At 37.6% G+C, this 22,477-nt stretch overlaps 1 protein-coding gene across 1 annotated transcript in view; it reads left to right on the top strand.

Moving 5' to 3' along the window:
* LOC150089219 (protein phosphatase methylesterase 1) overlaps nucleotides 1-22,477 on the top strand; it is a 273,882-nt gene that overhangs the window by 81,416 nt on the left and 169,989 nt on the right. The window contains exon 4 of the mRNA XM_090390380.1: nucleotides 4,443-4,500. Within this exon, the coding sequence (XP_090246506.1) occupies nucleotides 4,443-4,500 (58 nt within the window). The remainder of the gene's footprint in view (nucleotides 1-4,442; nucleotides 4,501-22,477) is intronic.

Here is a 22,477-nt window from a genome sequence, read left to right as displayed (position 1 = left end):
AATTTGGTTTTCTCTTTCGCTCTCGGCATTACTTTTCTTCCAAACAGCTGTTCACTCTGTACAAATGGCAAATCCGCCCTACAATGGAATATTGTTCCCACATCTGGGGTTGTGCCCTCAAAACCTCTCTCAGGCTTCTTGATTCCATTCAGAAGAAGGCAGTTAGGTTAATTAATGATTCATCTCTAACAGAGTCTCTCCACTCGCTGCCTGATAGATGTACTGTTTCTGCTGCATGCCTCTTCTACAGACACTTCCATGGGCACTGTTCTTCTGAATTGGCTTCTATAATTCCCACTCTCTTTCAAAACAGTCCGAACACGTGCACCCAACATCCATTTACTGTCCGACTTCAAACTCACAGAACCAACTTTTCATCTTCCTTGTTTATTCATTCATCTGCTGTTTTCTGGAACAACCTTCCTTCATGCGTATTTTCTGAAAATTACAGTCTATAGAAGTTCAAGTCCAATGTCAACAAATATCTTCTTTCGTCTTCTCAACCTCCAACCCAAGCACGGTCCAGAGGTATTACAACCACAAATTATAGGTTCTAATACCTCTTGTGTTTGGGGTTTACATAAAAAATAAAAATAAATAAATAAAATAAATTAGAAATTCCACACTAAACTAAGGAGATACATAAGTACAATAAAAATGCTGTACTATTTCCAGTTTATATGACTGTAGTATGTACTATGCTATTAAATTACCTTATGTATTATGTTATACAGTTATAAATTTATAGTTTATGAACTTAACAAAAACACTTTTAATACTAATTATACTTCTACAGAATTGCATAAAAGAAAATATTAAACTGTATTTATATTATTCTTTGTTAATGCAATGACAGTGGTAGTTGAATTCTCTCCTTTGAGTCTTGTTTTTTAGTAATTTTTCAGGCCAAGTAAGAAAACGTGTCACCTACTTCTTTATGAGATAAACATAAATAATAACTGCACTACAAATTTGAAACAAAGCGGTAACAAAAGCCAATAATTTTAAAGTAATGGAGAAGTCTATTTAGCAACATTTGAAAATGGCCTCCATTCAATAGCTAGTTTGTAGTGGAACACTACCTCAAAAACAGTTTAAAATCACTGAGCATAATTTTTATTGGCAATTAGAATGTTCAAGATACCATCAAAATCTGAGCTATGGAAGCTTGTGAAAATAGGGGAAACTAGGAATATGAACCTTGTAATTTGTGTTCACACATGAACTGTTGTGACTGAGGAATATTTAGCACAGGTAGGGTGAGCCAACAAGTAACAAAAGGTAGCAAGACCATGTAAATCACTATAGCGGTTTGCAGAACAAAAGGAAGTGTCATAATGCAGTTTCATGCAGTGGTGAGGAAATTAAAACGAGTTCCATACCAAGTTTAAGTTGTTCAGCAGCTTTTGCCACTATTCTGAAAACAAAGTAATATTGCCATGCGGCAAACGAAACTCCCATACACCATGTGAAGATTCGAGTGTATTGTGCAATAACTAACTAAACGACTGTGGAGCCCAGCTTTTTTTTTTTTTTGCAGAAACAATAACTTCTCATTATTACATTGACATAGTCTATGAATTCCTGGGTCACCTCTGTGAGGAGGAGATTGTTAAAGCATAGTTTCATCAAGATAGTGCAACAAGTCACATGTGTCTGTGTGCTAAGCTATCCTTATTTGGAAATTGCATAATTACAAAAGGAATATGGTCACTATAATCACCAGATTTGTTGCCATTAGACTTCTTGTGTGAGGTTATGTCAAAAGTGAGGCTTATAACAGTAATCCATGCAGTTATTAAGTAATTGTATAGATTACTGTTATTAAGTAACACTAATCCATAGTTATTAAGTAACATATACATCATATGTTACTTAATAACAGGTGGTCTGAGACACTATTTAAATTCTATACGGTGGAACCAACTGATGATGTTACCAACAGCAAATTCAAAATGGGAAGCATTCAAAGAATTAATCTTGGAAGCTACTAGGCTTTTTATACCAACAAAGAAATATTGTTCATGATTTAGACCTAAATGAATGTCAGATGAACTAATTAGAAATGTGACAGAGAAGAAAAATGCATGAGATACATATAAATTAACACGTGACACAGAAGCCTATGATAGATATAAGCTGGTCTGTAACCAAGTTACAAAGGAGGTTAGGCAGGCGAAAGCATATTACGAGAAATATTTGGCAAAGGATGCAAAGAAAAACAGCAAAGAGTTCTTTACTTATGTAAACTCTAGAAGGAAGGGGATGAATCAGATTGTTCCACTTGATATCGATGGTTCAACTGTTGATGATCCTGTCCAGCTAACAAACTAAATGAATATTTTGCATCGACATTCACACATGAGGAGTTATTCAGAGAGGGAATGCCTGAGGTGTATTCAACTCTGGCAGTAAGCTAGATAATCTTGTAATAACTGAGAGTAAAATGGAGGAGAAATTGTTGAAGATAAACACAAGAAAGGCACCTGGGGTGGATAGAATCTATCCAGTTATATTAAAGGAGGCAGCAAAGCAAGTAAGCAAACCCTTAGCCATAATTATGAAAGCTTCCCTGGACTCAGGGGAGGTACCCATGGACTGGAGATGTGCAAATGTGACCCCAATCCAAAAAGGAGGATCAAAGGGAGACAGGTAATTACAGACCTGTTAGTTTAACTTCTGTTCCAGGGAAATTAATGGAGGCACTGGTTAAAGAAGCATTGCAGGATCATCTAGGCAAGACTTCAGTTATAGCTCGGACACAGCATGTTAAGGGGAAGTCTTGTCTGACTAATTTGATTGGATACTATGATGTAGTCACAAAGGATGCAAAGAATAACTTTGATATAATATATTTGGATCTTAGAAAAGCCTTTGATACTGTTGCATATGGAAGACTGCTGCACAAATTGGAGCATTGTGGCATTGGAGGCAAATTGCTGCTATGGATAAAGGGATGGTTGAGTGGGAGAAGACACAGAGTGGTAATCAATGTACACTGCTCTTCATGGACTAATGTTATTAGTGGAGTCCCTCAGGGTTCAGTGTTGGGTCCATTGTTGTTTTCTGTATTTATAAATGATATTGATGATGGTATATCAGGCTTAATGTCCAAGTTTGCAGCCAATATGAAGGTTGGCAGGATTGTTAATGGCACTAATGACAGTACACTGCTGTAACAGGATCTAGAAAAGTTGAGGAGATGGGCTGAGAGGTGGCAAATGAAGTTTAACATTGACAAATGTAAAGTACTACATATAGGAAGCAGTAATCCCAGAGTAACATATCAACTCTGTGGTGCCACACTGACTGTGGTAGAGAATGAAAAGGACCTGGGGCTATTGTGCAGGCAGATATGAAGTTTTCTGAGCAGTGCAGACGGTCTGCAAGGGTTAGTCATGGTGTGTTGTCAGTGATATACAGGAATTTTTCTAGTAGGGATAAGGAGGTGATTATCCCCTTGTATAAGGCAATGGTCAGGCCACACCTTGAGTACTGTATACAGGTCTGAAGGCCTCATTTTAAGAAGAATGTAGAGCTGTTGGAACAAGTACAGAGAAGGGCAACAAGATTAGTGAATGGAATAAAGGGTTGCTCTTACAAAGAAAGGCTTAATTTTTGCAAATTACAGTGTCTGGAGACTAGGCACCTGCGAGGTGATCTGATTGATGTGTATAAAGCCTTGAATGGTTTGAGCATGCATCATTGCTGATGGGATTCTTCCTATTGCTCAGAATAATCGCCTGAGAGGGCATAAATTCAAATTGAGGAAAGACCGTTGTAGGATAGATCTGCGGAAGTTTGCCCTTAGCCAGCGGGTGGTTGATTGCTGGAACAAACTTCCATCTGTTGTAGAAGTTGATAGCTTAAATAGATTCAAGGCAGAACTTGACAAACATTTGGAGCGAGTGGATGGGTGAAATAAGGGGTTTTTTTTGGCTGATGCTGTATAAGCTTGCTTTTGTTTTCACGTTCCTTTGCTAATGCTAATAACTCCAAACATGTTACAGGCAGTGTTGTGAGTGTGATAATTTTCATTGTTTTTTTGTGACAAATTAATAATGTTACTCTAGCAATCTTTTACTCATAGTTAGTTACATATTTGTAGGTTCTCATTTAAAATGATCACTTGTATTACCTGAACTCTAACCATTCTTGTCATAGATGGACCAGGTTATGCTGCTAGGCTTGTAAGCACCTGGTTTGAGTAGAGTAACTTTGCAAAAATGGCCTAATTAATGCAGGGTCTTGAATTCATTAAGGCCAAAGGCAGTTTTATATGTTATAAATTTTTTGAATAAACAACTGTTTTATTGATAAGCACTGTTGTGAAAATACTTTTATGAATATAGTATATCATACTACCTGTATGATATGCTGTATTCTCAAAACAGTTGAGAATATAGTCGCTTACAGTTTTGTTTTGATGGTTTTTTTACTAGTCGAGCATTTTTCAAATGGTTGAGTGCCAGATAGCAGCTATTGATATACGTGGCCATGGTAAGTTTTTTTTTTTTTTTTTTAATTTTTAAAATAAATTTAATAAGTAAGGAAGGATTAATTTTTTTAATTATGCATTGAAAGTTGTTATTCTGCATAGATATGCATTTATTTGTGAATAGGATTATAATATTTATGTAAATGAAAGTAGGGGTCATAAAAAAAGGATGTAACTGTTATTGTTATAGCATTTATTTCACAGTTATGAAGCTGTGATATTTTTTTTTATCAATTTTTGCAGGAATGTTGAGGGTGTAGAGTAAATACTGCAGTACTAGTGAACAAAATGACATACTAATGAAACTGTGTATATTTACAAACCTATTAACCCTCCTTTTTTGTTGGAGAATACAAGTTTTTTCTCTTATCACCTTGATTTAGACAGTTTTCTTCCTGATTTGTGAAGAACCTTAATGTCACAGTTGGATCATTAAATCCTATCCTCTTCCCCAATTTTTCCACCTAGTGCTCTTGTTTCATTGGCTGTTTCAGTTCACTGATTATTCAGCAAATTTAATTGTGTCACTTAAGAAAATGGAAAAGAAACATGGTCATCTGGATATAACACTGAAGAGCAGTTTATGTTGTGTTTATGAGCAGCTAGTGAGAAACTGCAGAAAGGTGATAATGTCAAGTATTTCCTAACATAGAAACTCAAAAAAGGAGATGTAGACAGGGATCACAATTTGGATCAGGCTTGTCAAACTCATTAGGCATGTGGACTGCATTGATGTTAGATGCGTTTGGAGTGGACTGAATTTTTTGTTTTCTGTGATATTTTTCAGTACATGACTATTTTTATAGTTTTATGAATGTATAATATACGTATGTATAAATTAGTGATAAATGAATATATATAATTAAATATACCATAAATTCACAATACATTAATATAACTGGTCATTTATTTATTGAGGAAAAAAACATTTTCAGTTGTTTCAAATTAACAAAGATATTTATTTTTAAAATAAAAATATAAATAGAATTAAATTTTTAACTTCATAAATAAAATATATAAATAGAGGAAAACTGCATTCTAAACAACAACTTCAAAGTTTTGAAACTTTTGTTTGTACTTAACTTGTTAAGATCTGGCATAATATTTTGTGTAGGCATGCATTACTAATGACAGTATGCATGCCTATCAATTGTGAGCTCTCTCTGGTGGAGTGTTTCTTTTCACTTAAAAAAAAAAAGAAAAGAAAAAAAAAAAGGTGTTTGCATAAATATGTGCTGCTAGGCATCACATACATTTTGCAGACAAATTGAACCATCTTTAGGAATTGTTCAATAGGTAAATAGGATAAAAGTTTGGCACTCTAGTGTCACTAAATTTTTCCTCTTAGAACTGAATTACATTGCAATTCAGTAAGCTCCATTTGTATATCTGTTTTTTCAACATCAAAATTAAATGGTGTGTCAAACAGGAAAATATTGTTTCACAAAGCTTGAAATATGATTTTTCATGCTCATTTCTTAATATTATATGAGTAACAATTGACGTTTAACAATCTGCAAGTTTCAAAATGAACAAGGTTATTATTTTTTTAATTGAAATTTCTAGAGTTGAAGTTCAGTTTGAAGTATTTTTATTGTATCATTCATTTACTTTATGAGTTTGAAGTTGAATTGATTGAATTATACAGTCTTCAGGTTGCTTGTTTAATTAATTTAATTACTTCATAATGTTGAATCTTGCCTCCATTTAATATTTTTTATGTTGGGCACATCTTCCCCTTTCATCTACTAAGAATATAATAATTTAATTTCTCAAATTATAAAACAACACAAAAGTCAAAAGTTTTAACATAGATACCAAGAATTTTAACATGGTATCCTTCTGCTCATGTTCTGCATCAATAAGAAATGAAGAAAATGTGATGATTCAATCTTTGGGCAGGGATAAAGTTCACAGTTGATACAACTAATGTTAAAAGTTCTAAGAGGCTAAAATTAATGCTTTCTATTGCATATGATTTTCCATATGCATATGATTGCATAACTCACCTCTTGGTGAGTTATGCAGTGGAAAGCATTAATTTTATCTCCAATTTTTCCATTTAATTTCCCTACAACATTGTTTTTAGAACCAGTCATAGTAGCAGCTCCAACGGTTCTTCTCTTGGAACTGTTCTTCCAAGAGAAGGAGCAACAATCAAAAAACTACCTTTTTTTGATTGTTGCTCCCTGGCCACTTGGACATGATTCACCAATAAATTAAGAGCTTTGATAGGTGAGTTTATTCATTGGAGTTACCCCCAAGACTACTTTGGAATATCTTAATCTAAACTGATTTTGTTAGTCATGATTTTTTTTTTTGATATATATATGGATGGTTTGAAAGGTATCCAAGGATGACTATAATGCTATATATATTTTTTCTTTTTATGAAAAACCCCAAACACGAAAGTATTAGAACCTATAGTATTTAGTACCGTGCTTGGGTTGGATATTGAGAAGATGAAAGAAGATATTTGTTGACATTAGACTTGAACTTCTGTAGACTGTTCTGGAACAACCTTCCTTCATATGTATTTCCTGAAAATATGTTGTTCCAGAAAAAGCCAGTTGAATGAATAAATGAGGAAGATGAAAAGTTGGTTCTGTAAGTTTGAAGTTCGACAGTAAATGGATGTTGGCCGCTGGTGGCATGTATTCGAACTGTTTTGAAAGAGAGAGTGGGAATTATAGAAGCTAATTCAGAAGAACAGTGCCTATGGAAGTATCTGTAGAAAAGGCATGCAGCAGAAACAGTAGGTCTATCAGACAGCGAGTGGAGAGACTCTGTTAGAGAGGAGTCATAAATTAACCTAACTGCCCTCTTCTGAATGGAATATAGAAGCCTGAGAGAGGTTTTGGGGGCACGGCCCCAGATGTGGGAACAATATTCCATGATAGGGTAGATTTGTGATTTGTACAGAGTGAACAGCTGTTTGGAAGAAAAGTAATGCCGAGAGCGAAAGAGAAAACCAAATATTTTAGATGCAGAGGAAGCAATATTTGTAATGTGCTTGTGCCAAGAGATTTTAGAAGTCAGGGTAATCCCCAAAAGAGAGATATCATTTTGCCTAGCAATTGGAGTGTCACCAAAGATAAGCATAGGAGCAGAAGAATCCTTTTTGCGAGATATAAGACAGGACTGAGTTTTAGAAGGATTGAAATCAAATAAGTTGTCTTTGCCCCATTGGAGAATTACCTGGAGATCAGCATTTAAGGAATTGGTAGTGGATATTCGAGAAGTTGAAGCTGATTGAGCAGGGCAAGGTTTCTCAAAATGGAAAGTGGAATGCAATGTCCTACATCGCCAAAACTATGGAGAGGATTTCCAGTCAATGGAAGAAGGTCATTAATACACAAGAGGAAAAACGTGGAGGGAAAGAACTGAAACTTGGGGGACACCAGCATTAGTGGAGAAGTTAGAAGACAGAGAGCATTCTACCATCACCCTCAGTGAGCGATCAGAGAGAAAACTGGATAACCAATTACAAAAAACAGTTGGAAAACCATAATACGGAAGCTTGTTCAGAAGACCTTTATGCCAAACATGATTGAAAGTTTTGAGATGTCAAAAGCAACTACTTATATTTCACCAAACGTTTACATTGAATTTGTCCACAAATGGGTAACATAAGACAGAATATCACCAGTGGATCGACACTGAAGGAATCCATACTAGAGATCATTGATCAGACGGAGAATTTCTAGGTAGTTTAAGAGTTGGCAGTTAATTGATTTCTCCATTACTTTAGAAAGAGTAGAAGTAATTGAAATGGGACAATAATTGGATGCGAAGGATTTGTCACCCTTTTTTAGGAACTGGCTGGATATGAGCAATTTTACAAGCAGAAGGAAAAACACCTTTGGAATAAGAAAGTGAAAAAAGGTGGCAAAGAACAGGAGTAGGTTCAGGAGCACAGGTTTTGAGAACAAGTGGAGAAATACCATCAGGACCTGGAGCTTTCTTATGATCAAGATTAATCAAAATCCTTTTGATATTCTTTTGATGGAAGACCCAGGAGGCATTGAATGGAGCATGTTTGGAATGGTGGGAGGTGTTTTACCAAGATCATTAATACATGAGTTGGAAGAAAAATGGGGTGCTAGCAGGTCAGCTTTATCCTTGGCAGAAGTGACAATAAAACCATCTGGTTTTGACAGAGGATGGGAACAGAGATGGGCAAAAGTTGTGGCCAATAGCATTGGCAAGAGACCAGAATGCTTGGCTACCATTAGGGCAAGAAGCAAGTTTTTTACTTTTAGTCTGTTCAAAATCTAGTTTGGACTGATTAATAAAAGTTACAAAGGAGGTTAGGCAGGCGAAGGCAGATTACGAGAAATCTTTGGCAAGGGATGCAAAGAAAAACAGCAAAGAGTTCTTTACTTATGTAAACTCTAGAAGGAAGGGGATGAATCAGATTGGTCCACTTGATATCGATGGGTCATCTGTTGATGATCCTGCTCGGGTAGCTAACAAACTAAATGAATATTTTGCATCGACATTCACACATGAGGAGTTATTCAGCGAGGGGAATGCCAGTGGTGTATTCAACTCTGGCAGTAAGCTAGAGAATCTTGTAATAATTGAGAGTAAAGTGGAGGAGAAACTCTTGAAGATAAACACAAGAAAGGCACCTGGAGTGGATGGGATCGATCCAGTTATATTAAACGAGGCAGCAAAAGAAGTAAGCAAACCCTTAGCCATAATTATGAGAGCTTCCTTGGACTGAGGGGAGGTACCCATAGACTGTAGATGTGCAAATGTGACCCCAATTCACAAAGGAGGATTAAAGGCTGACACAAGTAATTATAGACCTGTGAGTTTAACTTCTGTTCCCGGAAAATTAATGGAAGCACTGGTTAAAGAAGCAGTGCAGGATCATCTAGACAAGACTTCAGTTATAGCTCGGACACAGGCATGGTTTTGTTAAGGGGAAGTCTTGCCTGACCAACTTAATTGGATACTATGATGCAGTCACATAAGAACTGGATGCAGGGATAACTTTGATATTATATACAGTAAACCCCCGCTATTCGCGGTTTCGCGTATTTGCGATCGCCGATTTCATATAAAATGAAACCTAAAAAAATGTGAATTTTAAAGCACCGTGAATATTTTCCGCCATAAAAAAACATGGGTGTGGCTAAAATTATCTTTTCCAGTCAAAACGGGCCTCAGTGGGTGGGGGGAGAGGGGGTGACAAAATCGCGAGCGTGGATGTTTCTCGCTAATCCTTGTTCAGTATGTGTTATGCGCTTGTCATGGAAGGTTTCATCGTTTGCTTTTAATTTATTTGCTTATAAATTGAATAAATTTATCAATTTATAAATTGATATGCTTACAAAAATGATAAATCTACCGTTTTGATGGTATATCAAGCTTAATGTCCAAGTTTGCAGATGATACGAAGGTTGGCAGGGTTTTCAAGGACACTACTGACACTATGCTGCTGCAACAGGATCTGGAAAGGTTGAGCAGATGGGCTGAGAGGTGGCAAAACAGACTTTTTCGAGTGTGTTAACGGAAGAAAGTGACTTTATTGTGGACAAGTTCTTTCTAACCCCTACAAATATGGCTACGAATAACAAGAGAAATGTGAAAATATCAAAGCAGGTGATGAGATTAGCGAATAAAATTGAGTTATTAGATAAAATTTCTAATGGTGAAAGTGTCTCCTCAGTGGCAAAACATTATAAAATCAATGAGTCAACGGTACGATCAATCAAAAAATCAGAAGAAAAAATCCGCCATAGTGTCCGTGAAAACGTGCTAATTTCTTCAAAAATTTGCTCTGTAACTCGTGATGTTAAATTAGAAAAAATGGAAAAATCTTTAAATCTGTGGATAGAAAACCGAACTCAAAATAAAATTCTGTTAAGTTCACTCATCATTCGTGAAAAGGCAAAACTCCTTTATGAACACTTTAGTGAAACTGGTGATAGCACTGGCGGGATAAGTTTTTTTTTTGCTAGCAAAGGCATATTACATTTAATATTAAATTGTTTCTTATTTTCATTTCGATGCCATATGCTTGCATTTCACTATGTACTGTCTATGTACATAGTCATATTATGAAGGTACATAGACAAAATTTTAGACTAGTTTTTCTTATATATTTCATATTTTGGAACGGAAGCCCTTTATTACTATGGGAGCTATAACTCAGTATTCGCGTTTTCGGTATTCGCGACATTTCTCAGGAACGTAACCCCCGTGAATAGCGGGGGTTTACTGTACCTGGATCTTAGAAAGGCTTTTGATACTGTTGCACATGGAAGACTGCTGCACAGATTGGAGCAGTGTGGCATTGGAGGCAAATTGCTGCTATGGCTAAAGGGGTGTTTGAGGCGGAGAAGACAGAGAGTGGTCATCAATGGACACTGCTCATCGAGGACTAATGTTATTAGTGGAGTCCGTCAGGGTTCGGTGTTGGGTCCATTATTGTTTTCTGTATTTATAAATGATATTGATGATGGTATATCAAGCTTAATGTCCAAGTTTGCAGATGATACGAAGGTTGGCAGGGTTTTCAAGGACACTACTGACACTATGCTGCTGCAACAGGATCTGGAAAGGTTGAGCAGATGGGCTGAGAGGTGGCAAATGAAGTTTAACATTGACAAATGTAAAGTACTACATATGGGAAACAGCAACCCCCAGAGCAATGTATCAACTCTGTGGTACTACACTGACAGTGGTAGAGAATGAAAGGGACCTGGGGGTGGTTGTGCAGGCTGATATGAAGTTCTTTGAGGAGTGCAGACGGGCTGCAAGAGTAGCTCATGGTGTATTGTCAATGATATATAGGAATTTTTCTAGCAGGGATAAAGAGGTGATTATTCCCTTGTATGAGGCAATGGTCAGGCCACACCTAGAGTACTGTATACAGGACTGGAGGCCTCATTTCAAGAAGGACGTAGAGCTGCTGGAACGAGTACAGAGAAGGGAACAAGATTAGTGAATGGAACAAAGGGGTGCTCTTACGAAGAAAGGCTTAAGTTTTGCAAATTACAGTGTCTGGAGACTAGGCACCAGCGAGGTGATCTGATAGAGGTGTATAAAGCCTTGAATGGTTTCAGCATGCTCAATGCTGATGGGATTCTTCCTCTTGTTCAGAATAATCACCCGAGAGGGCATAAATTCAAATTGAGGAAAGACAAATGTAGGATAGACGTGCGGAAATTTTCCTTTAGCCAGTGGGTGGTTGGTTGGGGAAACAGACTTCCATCCCTTGTTGTGGAAGTTGATAGCCTAAATAAGTTTAAGGCTCAGCTGGACAGGTATTTCGAACGAACAGAGGGGTGAAGTGGAAGTGGTTATTTTTTATTTATTTATTTTTTTTTTTTGGCCGATGCTGCATGAGCTTGCTTTCTTGCATCAAATGCCTGTACTAATGCTAATGCTAAAGTGTAAATGGGAATGAAGAAAATGAAACTTTAATGACAGGTCTTGGTTTTTTGGTCATTAACCTACAATATTTGAAAACTGAGGGTGTTGAGAACTTTTTAAGCACATATCTGAGTTTTTGAATATATTTCCTATGAGAATCTGTCAAAATTATTTCAGGGAGGAAATTGATGCTAACTAATGTAATCACAAATTAGAAAACTACAGTTTAGCTTTCTGTCAGAATGTAAAAAAATGTTGTGTTCACTACTCTGATCTAGAATCTAAAGTTGCTACCATGCAGTAAAAACATGCTGGGTTACCCACTCCAAAAAATTTCAAAGTGGAAGGCTCAGCTGGGAAGATTCTGTTGAGAGTCTTCTGCGATTGTTCAGGAGTACTGCTCATTGATTTCCTTGAAAAGGTGACACGGAGGTCCTACATGCAGCTATTAACCAAATTATGAGAAAACATCAAGAGTTGCAGCGATGAGGAATGCTGTCCTGAGTAGTGCTGTTGCTGGATGATAATGCCTCACCTTACAGATGTGAAGTGACAGGAACAGTTGTGGCCAAACTGGGGTTCGAGTCTTTTGCTACATCCACCTTATTCATATGATACGGCCCCATCTGACCTGTTTGGAAAATTGAAGTGTCTTCTTGGAATGCATTTTGTGGTTGATGCATGTATGAAACAGGCAGTGATGACTGAGTGGTTTGATAAGCAAAACAGATATATACAAGGAGGGGTTTTTCAAGATTAAATATAAATGGAAAAACTGCATAACTGTGAGTAGTGACTACATAGAGAAACCTTAACATGTCTGAATTTTGTGAGTCTGGGATTACAGGAACTATATGTTTGACAAAGTTTTTGAATGGCCCTCATACCCCCAGGGGCTCACATCTGGTGAGTATGGGCTTGGCACGCCCAGGGTCCTGAGCTGGATATCATCATTCTTCTCTTTCTTGGTGATTCCCTTCTACTTCTCTCTCTCTCTCTGGTAATTCAGAATTTTTTTTTTTTTTTTTTTTTTTTTTTTAGCCTGGTGCAGCATAAGCCTTAGACTTCCTTGCACCATATGGCTAATAATAATAATAACTGCTTTACAATTGTTGTGAACTCTGCTATAAGAAGAAAATGAAACTGAAGAATTGAAAACAAGCCAATTACGATATGCAACATTCTTTTCTTGAACAGCCTTAGCACATTTCTTGGAAAACTGAGTTTTAGATAAAGGACGAGATTTTAAAGTGGAATAAAGGATTCTATTCCTACAAGAATAATTTCACTGGCACCATCTGAGCAAACGTTGACATCAGAAATTTTGAAACAGTAATCCGACCAAGGAAAAGAAGAAAAGAAATCTCGCAGGTCATCCCATTTTGCATTCTTGTAATGCCAAACAATACAAGGTTGGGAATAGCCATGAGATAAAGGCTCCATTGGAGAAGAGATAATCACCAAGTTGTGATCTCAGTTGCCTAAAGAACCTCTCATTTCGACTGTGTACTTAGAAGGGTTGTTTGTGAGAATAAGATCAAGCGTGTTGGAGCTATGGTTAGGATTGTCTGGTATTCTTTTAGGTAAATGAACAATCTGTGCAAGGTGATTAGAAATTGCAAAAGCCTCAGCATCTCAACCAGCTAGGTCGGTGTGACTAGAAAATGGAAGCCAGCTGCAGTTGTGAACATTAAAATCACCAAGGAAAATTACCTCACTGTTAGGAAAGTTGGACTGGAGAAAGTCAAGTTGCAAAGAGAGGAAGTCAATAAGCTCCAAGTGATTAGTGGAGTTGGGAGAATGGTAGAGACAACAGATGAATTTGACTTGACACAATGAAGGAGAGAGATTTTAAGCCAGAGAAGATTGAAAAGAGGAGATTCCAAATTACAATGTCTCTGACAGGGAATATTGGAACAGACATATGCACAAGTACCACCTTTGAGGCGAAAGGAATCATACAGCGAATAATTTGGGCAACTGAGATGAGCAGTAGTTGACTCACCCGATAACTGAGATTCTATTAGAAAAAGTACATGGGTTTGGTAGACTGCAAGTGGAAATGGGCATCGTTTAGAATAGAATTGAGACCATGTATATTTTTGAAATGAACTAGGAAGTGTTTGGGAAGTTTAGATCTTTTCACAGATAAGCTTATTCTATTATTTTGACAATTCATGGTGTATTCAGTAGTAAGAAAAAGTGGGAGGGGGACATGCTGTATGAAATAATGAAATTTTTGGATATGGCATACACATGGTAAGAATATACCCAGATTCTTGACATAACGTGGCCTCGAAAATTTCCCCTACATACATACTACTGTGACACTAGCTGATCCGGAAGTCTCCTAGAGGGTTACCAATAGGTTCGGTCCGGTGAAGTAACTAGCGGCAGGCCTGCAAACACCATTTTAGAGCTGTACCATCGAAATGTAAGCAGTATTGGATCTCGCCATGATGTTCTTCATAACCTCAAAAGTCATCAATCATACTGCATGATGGAAGAGATGGGGAAGGGTTGACCGGAACTTAGCCCTGGAGACTAAACATGGGTTCCACTACTTCAAGTCTCCAATAAGCAACGTGCTGGTTTTGCACTGGTTGATGAGAGTCATCTACTACCTAGTATTGCCTGGTAACCCGGAGGGGCGGCGTTTCTCCATGCGGTGTGGGCACCACACCTCGACACCTGCTTACGTTGGTTCACACCTGGGTGGTCACCCACAGTGTGCTTGTGCATGGTAGTTATACTCAGGATTACTAACAGTCCCACCATTGTGAAGGTACAAGCAGAGGATTTGACTGTCACAAGCCATCTGGACTTCACCGAAATTGGGTCCACTTGACTTGAATGTCACCTGAATATCAGTTCTATCAGCTTTTAGACTCATAGGTAGCAAGTACAGCTTGTCTGGCATATCTGAGAAAATGTCTGTAACAACTTCAAGGACAAAAGTCAGTTATCTGTCTAGATAACTGTGCTATCCATAATTTTATAATATAATTTCCATCCATTACTTGCTTATCCCATGATGAAATTCCTTATCTGTGCTGAAACTGACAAAACAGATATTTGGATAGATTCAGAAGATTAAAGAAAAAATAAAAATAAAAACTATCTGTTTCACCAATGAACAAAATGGCAGTATGGAATTTGCTTACAAGCAGGACAGTGGAAATTTTGCATAAAACAGTGTTTTCATATATAATTTTTACTGTGGAACTGTAAATATTACAGTTCCACAGTAAAATAGATAGCATTAGCATTAGTAGAGGCATATGATGCAAGAAAGCAAGCTTATTCAGCATCAGCCAAAAAAAAAAAAAAAAAAAAAAAGACACACACCACTCCCATTTCACCCCTCCGTTCGTTCGAAATACCTGTCCAGTTGAGCTTTAAATTTGTTTAGGCTATCAACTTCAACAACAAGTGATGGAAGTCGGTTCCACCAACCAACCACCCGCTGGCCAAAGGCAAATTTCCGCACATCTATCCGACATCCGTCCTTCCTCAATTTGAATTTATGCCTTCTGAGGTGATTATTCTGAGCAAGATGAAGAATCCCATTGGCATTGAGCATGCTCAAACCATTCAAAGCCTTATACACCTCTATCAGATCACCTCGCCGGTGCCTAGTCTCCAGACTCTGTAATTTGCAAAACTTAAGCCTTTCTTCGTAAGAGCAACCCTTTGTTCCATTCACTAATCTTGTAGCCCTTCTCTGTACCCGTTCCAGCAGCTCTACATCCTTCTTGAAATGAGGCCTCCAGACCTGTATACAGTACTCAAGATGTGGCCTAACCATTGCCTTATACAAGGGAATAATCACCTCCTTATCCCTGCTAGAAAAATTCCTGTATATCATTGACAAGACACCATGAGCTACTCTTGCAGCTCGTCTGCACTGCTCAGAGAACTTCATATCTGCCTGCACAATTACCCCCAGGTCCTTTTCATTCTCCACCACTGTCAGTGTAGTACCGCAGAGTTGATATGTTGCTCTGGGGTTACTGTTTCCCATATGTAGTACTTTACATTTGTCAATGTTAAACTTCATTTGCCACCTCTCAGCCCATCTGTTCAACCTTTCCAGATCCTGTTGCAGCAGCATAGCGTCAGTAGTGTCCTTAACAACCCTGCCAACCTTTGTATCATCTGCAAACTTGGACATTAAACTTGATATCCCATCATCAATATCATTCATAAACACCGAAAACAACAACGGACCCAACACTGAACCCTGAGGAACTCCACTAATTACATTAGTCCACGTTGAGCAGTGTCCATTGATTACCACTCTCTGTCTTCTGCCACTCAACCATCCCCTTATCCATAGCAGCAATTTGCCTCCAATGCCACAGTGCTCCAATTTGTGCAGCAGTCTTCCATGTGCAACAGTATCAAAAGCCTTTCTAAGATCCAGATATATAATATCAAAGTTATTCCCTGCATCCAGTTCTTTTGTGACTACATCATAGTATCCAATCAAATTGGTCAGGCAAGACCTGCCCTTAACAAAACCATGCTGCGTCTGAGCTATAACTGAATTCTTGTCTAGTTGATCCTGCAGTGCTTCTTTAACCAGTGCCTCCATTAATTTACCTGGAACAGAAGTTAAACTAACAGGTCTATAATTACTTGTGTCAGCCTTTGATCCTCCTTTGTGAATTGGGGTTACATTTGCACATCTCCAGTCTATGGGTACCTCCCCTGAGTCCAAAGAAGCTCTCATAATTATGGCTAGGGGTTTGCTTACTTCCTTTGCTGCCTCCTTTAATATAACTGGATAGATCCCATCCACCCCAGGTGCCTTTTTTATGTTTATCCTCAACAATCTCTCCTCCACTTTCCTCTCAATTATTACAAAATCATCCAGCTCACTGCCAATGTTTACTTTACCTACGTCATTCTCCTTCCTGAATAACTCCTCATGCGTGAATGTAGACGCAGAATACTCGTTTAGATTGTTAGCCACCTGAGCAGGATCCTCAACTGTTGAACCATCAATATCCAGTGGACCAATCTGATTCATCCCTTTCCTTCTTGAGTTTAAATAGGTAAAGAACTCTTTTCTGTTTTTCTTTGCATCCTTTGCCAAGGATTTTTCGTAGTCTGCCTTTGCCTGCCTAATCTCCTTTGTGACTTGGTTACAGACCAACTTATATCTATCATAGGCTTCCATGTCACCCATTAATTTGTATGAATCCCATGCATTTTTCTTCTCTGCCACATGTCTCATTAGTTCATCTGACAACCATTTAGGCCTAAACCTTGAACAATATTTCTTAGTTGGTATGTAAAGCCTGGTAGCCTCCAAGATTAGTTCCTTGAATGCTTCCCATTTTGAGTTTGCTGTTGGTAACATCATCAGTTGGTCCCACTGTATAGAATTTAAATACTGTCTCAGACCATCATAGTCGCCTTTACGAAAACAAAAACCCTTCCCTTTACCTCTGATGGTAGTTACCTCCTCGAGTAAATCCCACTTCAACACACTGTGATCACTACCACCTAGGGGTTCATTTATCTGCAGATTGTTAATGCATGAAGAATCACTACTGATAATCAGATCATGAGTATTGCTCCCTCTTGTTGCCTCACGAACATGCTGATGTAGAAAACAATCATCCAATAAATCCACAAAAGCCTTGCTAGTGTGCGAGTGACCAACCCACAAATTCCAGTCAATATCTGGGAAATTAAAATCCCCCATTATAAGACTCTCTGATTTACTGGCCCACTCTATTTCCCTGTACAATATCTTATTATACTCATCAGAGTCATTAGGCCTATAGCACACTCCTACTCTGAATTTTGATTTCCCTATGCTTATGTCACACCAAACTGACTCGACACTGCCCTGTCCATCGATGTCGACTGGCTTCACTTCCTTGGACTTTATGTGTTTCTTAACTAATAGCATAACCCCTCCTCCCCTCCTGTCCTGTCTATCTTTTCTATACACATTGTATTCCCCAAATTCCAGTTCCGCATTACTTATATCTGTGTGACACCACGTCTCTGATATCCCAACAATATCTGCCTTTGATGTTTTGAGCAATACCTCAAATTCATCAAATTTATTTACCAAACTCCTAGCATTGGTGTACACGCAGGTATACATGCACCTGTTTCTATTCTTAGCTACCCTAACACAACCCATGTGTTTACTTGTACCGCAATGACTCCCAGCAGTCTCTGAAATATCCTGCATCTTGTTTTTCAGGCTTCTGCTCATTTCAATAGAAGCAGTGCAAGAATCACTTCCACCTCTGCCAGTGGCTACTGTTAATCTATTAGTCCTTGTATCTCCCCCCCCAACTAGCAGTTTTCCGACCCACCTAACACTGCCTCGACAGCATCAGCAAAAATTCTTGCACCCTTTCTATTTAAGTGTATCCCATCCCTGTAGAAGCAATCTCTCCTGTTAACAAGTACAGTCCAGGCTGAAAAAAATTCTACCCCTTGAGCCTTGCACAATCCCTCCAGGGCCGAATTGATCGACAAGGCTCTCATCATATACTCCCTCCTATCGTGTCTGGGCAGAATTGCAGACACTTTCAAATTCAACCCTAATTCATGGCTTTTTTTCAACAGTGACCTGTACTTGCTAAGTAATTCCGCCGGTCTCCTACTCTTAATATTATTAGTGCCAACGTGTACAACTATATCACCCTTTGTGCCCTTAACAGATGATATCCGCTCTACAACGTCATCAACCTTTGCCCCTGGCAGACATACCCTCGTCCTATTCCACCTATCCTTTTTACAAAGCATGTTCCCCGTTTCCCTGACAATAGAGTCACCAACAACTACTAGTTCCTGTGCGACCAGCGCATTCTGCCTAGGGGGCTGCCTCTGTGTTGCCTGATGACCAAGTGCAAGCTCTGGCGTTGATGTGGGCAGCTGAGAGCTTGATGGGCCCCCTCAGTTTATTTCCTTCGAGGCCATCCACCCTGTCCTTCAAGCTCTCATAAAGGCCCATAACAACGCTGAGTTGTCGCCTGATTTCCTTGCACTCCTTACATCGTGCACACACAAAGACATCCCCCTTGGCAGTATCATGTCCTGTACCCGACTGCTCCACAAACATCAAGCAAACAGTGCATTTTAAAAGACTGTGATTCAGAGGGCAACTGCCCCCCCTCAGTTCTCCCCTGAACCACAGCACTCCCATTAGCTTGAGCCTTTTGCTTTGCTGCTCTGGTCAGAGTCATGATTCCGATTTAATTCAATAAAATTTCAAAAAAAAAATTAAATCCTTAAGATATATCCCAAAACAGTTATGTTATATATATTTTTTTGGTATCGAGTGTTTTCTACGAGTTCCCTTTATACAACTTCCGTATCACGTGTACCACTATAGTTATGTATTAATTATTTGTTACGATTAAGTCGTTATATATATATTGAGTTAAAAATACCATTTAATTGACAATAAAGTTTATCAAGATTAATAGATTTACTGATTAATTGACAATACTATATTATGCACTATACTACACTAAGCTTATGCTATCGTGTAAAAATGGCGGGAATTCTCGAACGGTACTTCTACGGACTTGTAAGTATTGATTAGCTTCCAAATCTCGCTATCTCAATTTAGAATAAACTAAGGATCCTGACTAGGTCTATAATCTACTTATAGAAGATAATTTGATATAACAATTGGTTAATAAATCGACTAAATTTGTTTAAAAAAAAAGAGACCTCTCGTTCAATTTGTAGCACGTGGATTTGATACCGTTACCGATACTAAGTAATACCCACAAAATCTCTGTCTAAGTTAAATTTTAAACTAAGTATCGTAACTAGGAATATAAAGCTACTCTATAAAATAAGTTAATATGACAATTTAAGCTAATAAATCAGAAAATAAATCAGGAAAAACCTCTCTGTTCCAGGAGCTTCGTCCACACAGGCTACCTCGCACCCAGACTTCTAAAGATATAAAGAAAAGATGAAATTGAAAATGTGCCATCATATATTTTTTTTCAAATATTGAAAATATTATTATACTTTTGGGGTAGTGGATATATTCCGCCCAAGACCTCTAAAAATTGGGGAAATGAATGCACCATTAATAAGGGGCATTTTTAAAATTTTTATTACTTTCTTTTTTCAACCATTAGGAGATAATACCTGACCCCCCCCCCCCCATTCCCTGTTAAAAAATTAGAAAGTGAATGAATAGTTAATGCAGATCATTTTGGACATTATCATATATCAGGTGATAGTCTTATGCAAATTCACCATCTTGTTTTTATATCTGCATCATTAAACAGTATGCCATATATGAAAATGTATTTGTTGTATGTAAAAAATTTCACACTTTTTTGCTTGAATCCAAACTCTCCATATGTAAAATCCCTACAACTGAATAAAATGTAATGAAACAATGTGCTAGTTTTTGATCTCATGCTTAACTACTAACTGCTGCATCAGATGGATTTTTATAAAAATCAATCAGATGCAGATAGTATAGAGATAAAAATAACTGAATGATTGTCTTGTTTGACCGAAGGAGGTACAAACTAATTACCTTTACCAACAGTTAGGTTTTCTAGCAATGACACTTGATCACAAATTAGAAAATTTTTGAAACTCAAAGAGTATAAAGTCAGTGTATGTATACTTGATATCACATATATTCTTTCTGTGAGGATTAGTTTAGGTTATATTGGATCAAACTACTTAACAGGATACCACTAAAAGCAGGCTGTGGACTGGCTGCCTGTATGCTGATTGTTTGATCATTGTGTTAGTTTAGTAGTGTCAAATGATATAAGAAAGAAAGCTAGATCAGCTAAAAAAAAAAAAAAAAAAAACCTTCCCACATCACCTCTCCATCCCATCCTATATTTTTGTGGTTTTCCTTTGAATTCACTTAAGCTGCCCACTTTGACAATAACAAATGGAAGTTTGTTCCAGCAATCATCCACCTGCTGGCTGAAGGCAAACTTTACATATCTGTCCTGCAACCATCTTCAATTTGAATTTGTCCCTTATGTGTGTAGTTTAAGCTAGAGGAAGATTGCCATTAGCATTGACCTTACTCAGCCTATTCAAAGCTTTAAAGACCTCAATCAGATCACCTCGCAGGTGCTAAGTCTCCAGACATAGCAATTTATAAAATTGAAGCCTTTCTCAGTAAAAGCACCCTTTTGTTTCTCTCACTGATCTTGTTCCTCTTATCTGTACCTGTTCAAACAGATTCACATCCTTCCTAAAATGAGTCCTCCAGACCTCTATGCAATACTGAAGATGTAATCTGGTCATTGCCTTATAAAATGGGATAATCACCTCCTTATCCCTGCTAACAAAATTCCTGTATATCATTAACAAAACCCCAAAAGCTGCCCCACCCACCTGTCTGCTCAGAGAACTTCATATCCAACTGCACAATAATTTCCAGGTCCCCTTTTCATTTACACTGCCCTGAGTGTAGTACCATACAGTTAGTACATTAATCTGGGATTATTGCTACCTTGCATTTGTCAATGTTAAACTTCAATTGTCATTTCTCAGCCCATTGGGCTAATTTTTCTAGATCTTATTGCAGTGGCATACTTTGATTACTGTAATTAACCAGCCCTGCCAACTTTTGTATCATTTGCAAACTTAGACATTAAGCCTGATATATATATATATATATATATATATATATACACACCTTCATCAGTATCATTAATAAATGTAGAAAACAACAATGGGCCCTGGAGGGCATTGAACTGTAAACTAATAACATCAGTCCACAAAGAGCAGTGATAACAACTCTCTGTATTCTCCCACTCAACCATCCCTTTGTGCATATCAGTAACTTTTCCTTAATACCACACTGTTCTAATTTCTATAGCAGTTTTTTATTATGTTTAATAGTATCGAAAGCTTTCCTGAAATCCCAGTATATGATATCAAGATTAGTTTTTTGCATCCAGTGCCTTTGCTACCACATCTTAGTATCCGATGAAATTAGTTAACAGTATCACCCCTTAACAAACCCATGCTGTGACTGAAGTATAACTGCACTCGTGTTCTAGACATTCCTGCATTACTTCTTTAACCAGTGACTCCATTATTTTTCCTGAAAAAGAAGTTAACAGATCTGGAATTACTTATGTCATTCTTTGAGTCCCTTTATGAATTGGGGATATATTGCACATCTCCAGTTCACAGGGACATCCCCTAAATCAAAAGATGCCCTCATAATTATGGCTACAGGTTTCTTACTTCTTTTGCTACCTCCCTTAATATAATTGGATTGATCTCATCCATCCCAGGTACCATTTTTATGTTTAGCTTCAACAATTTTTCTTCCATTTTCTTCTCAGTTATTACAAAATCATTTATCTCCCTGTGAATTTAATAAACTTCTGGCATCCACTTCCCTAAAGAATTCCTGATGTGTGAATGTAGATGCAAAATATCTATTCAGTTTGTCAGCAACCTGAGTAGGATTATCAACAGTTAAACCATCAATATCATGTGGACAAATACGATTCCTCCTCTTCTTTCTAATGTTTATATGAGTGAAGAATTTCTCATGTTTCATTAGTTTAGCTGGCATCCATTCAGGTCTAATCCTTG

This window comes from Mastigoproctus giganteus, chromosome 2 (genome assembly GCF_048544385.1).
Source record: "Mastigoproctus giganteus isolate SK-2022 chromosome 2, ASM4854438v1, whole genome shotgun sequence".
In the NCBI taxonomy this organism is placed as follows: Eukaryota; Metazoa; Arthropoda; class Arachnida; order Uropygi; family Thelyphonidae; genus Mastigoproctus; species Mastigoproctus giganteus.
Note: the sequence above shows the minus strand (reverse complement) of the source record. Positions and strands in the feature narration are given on the sequence as shown.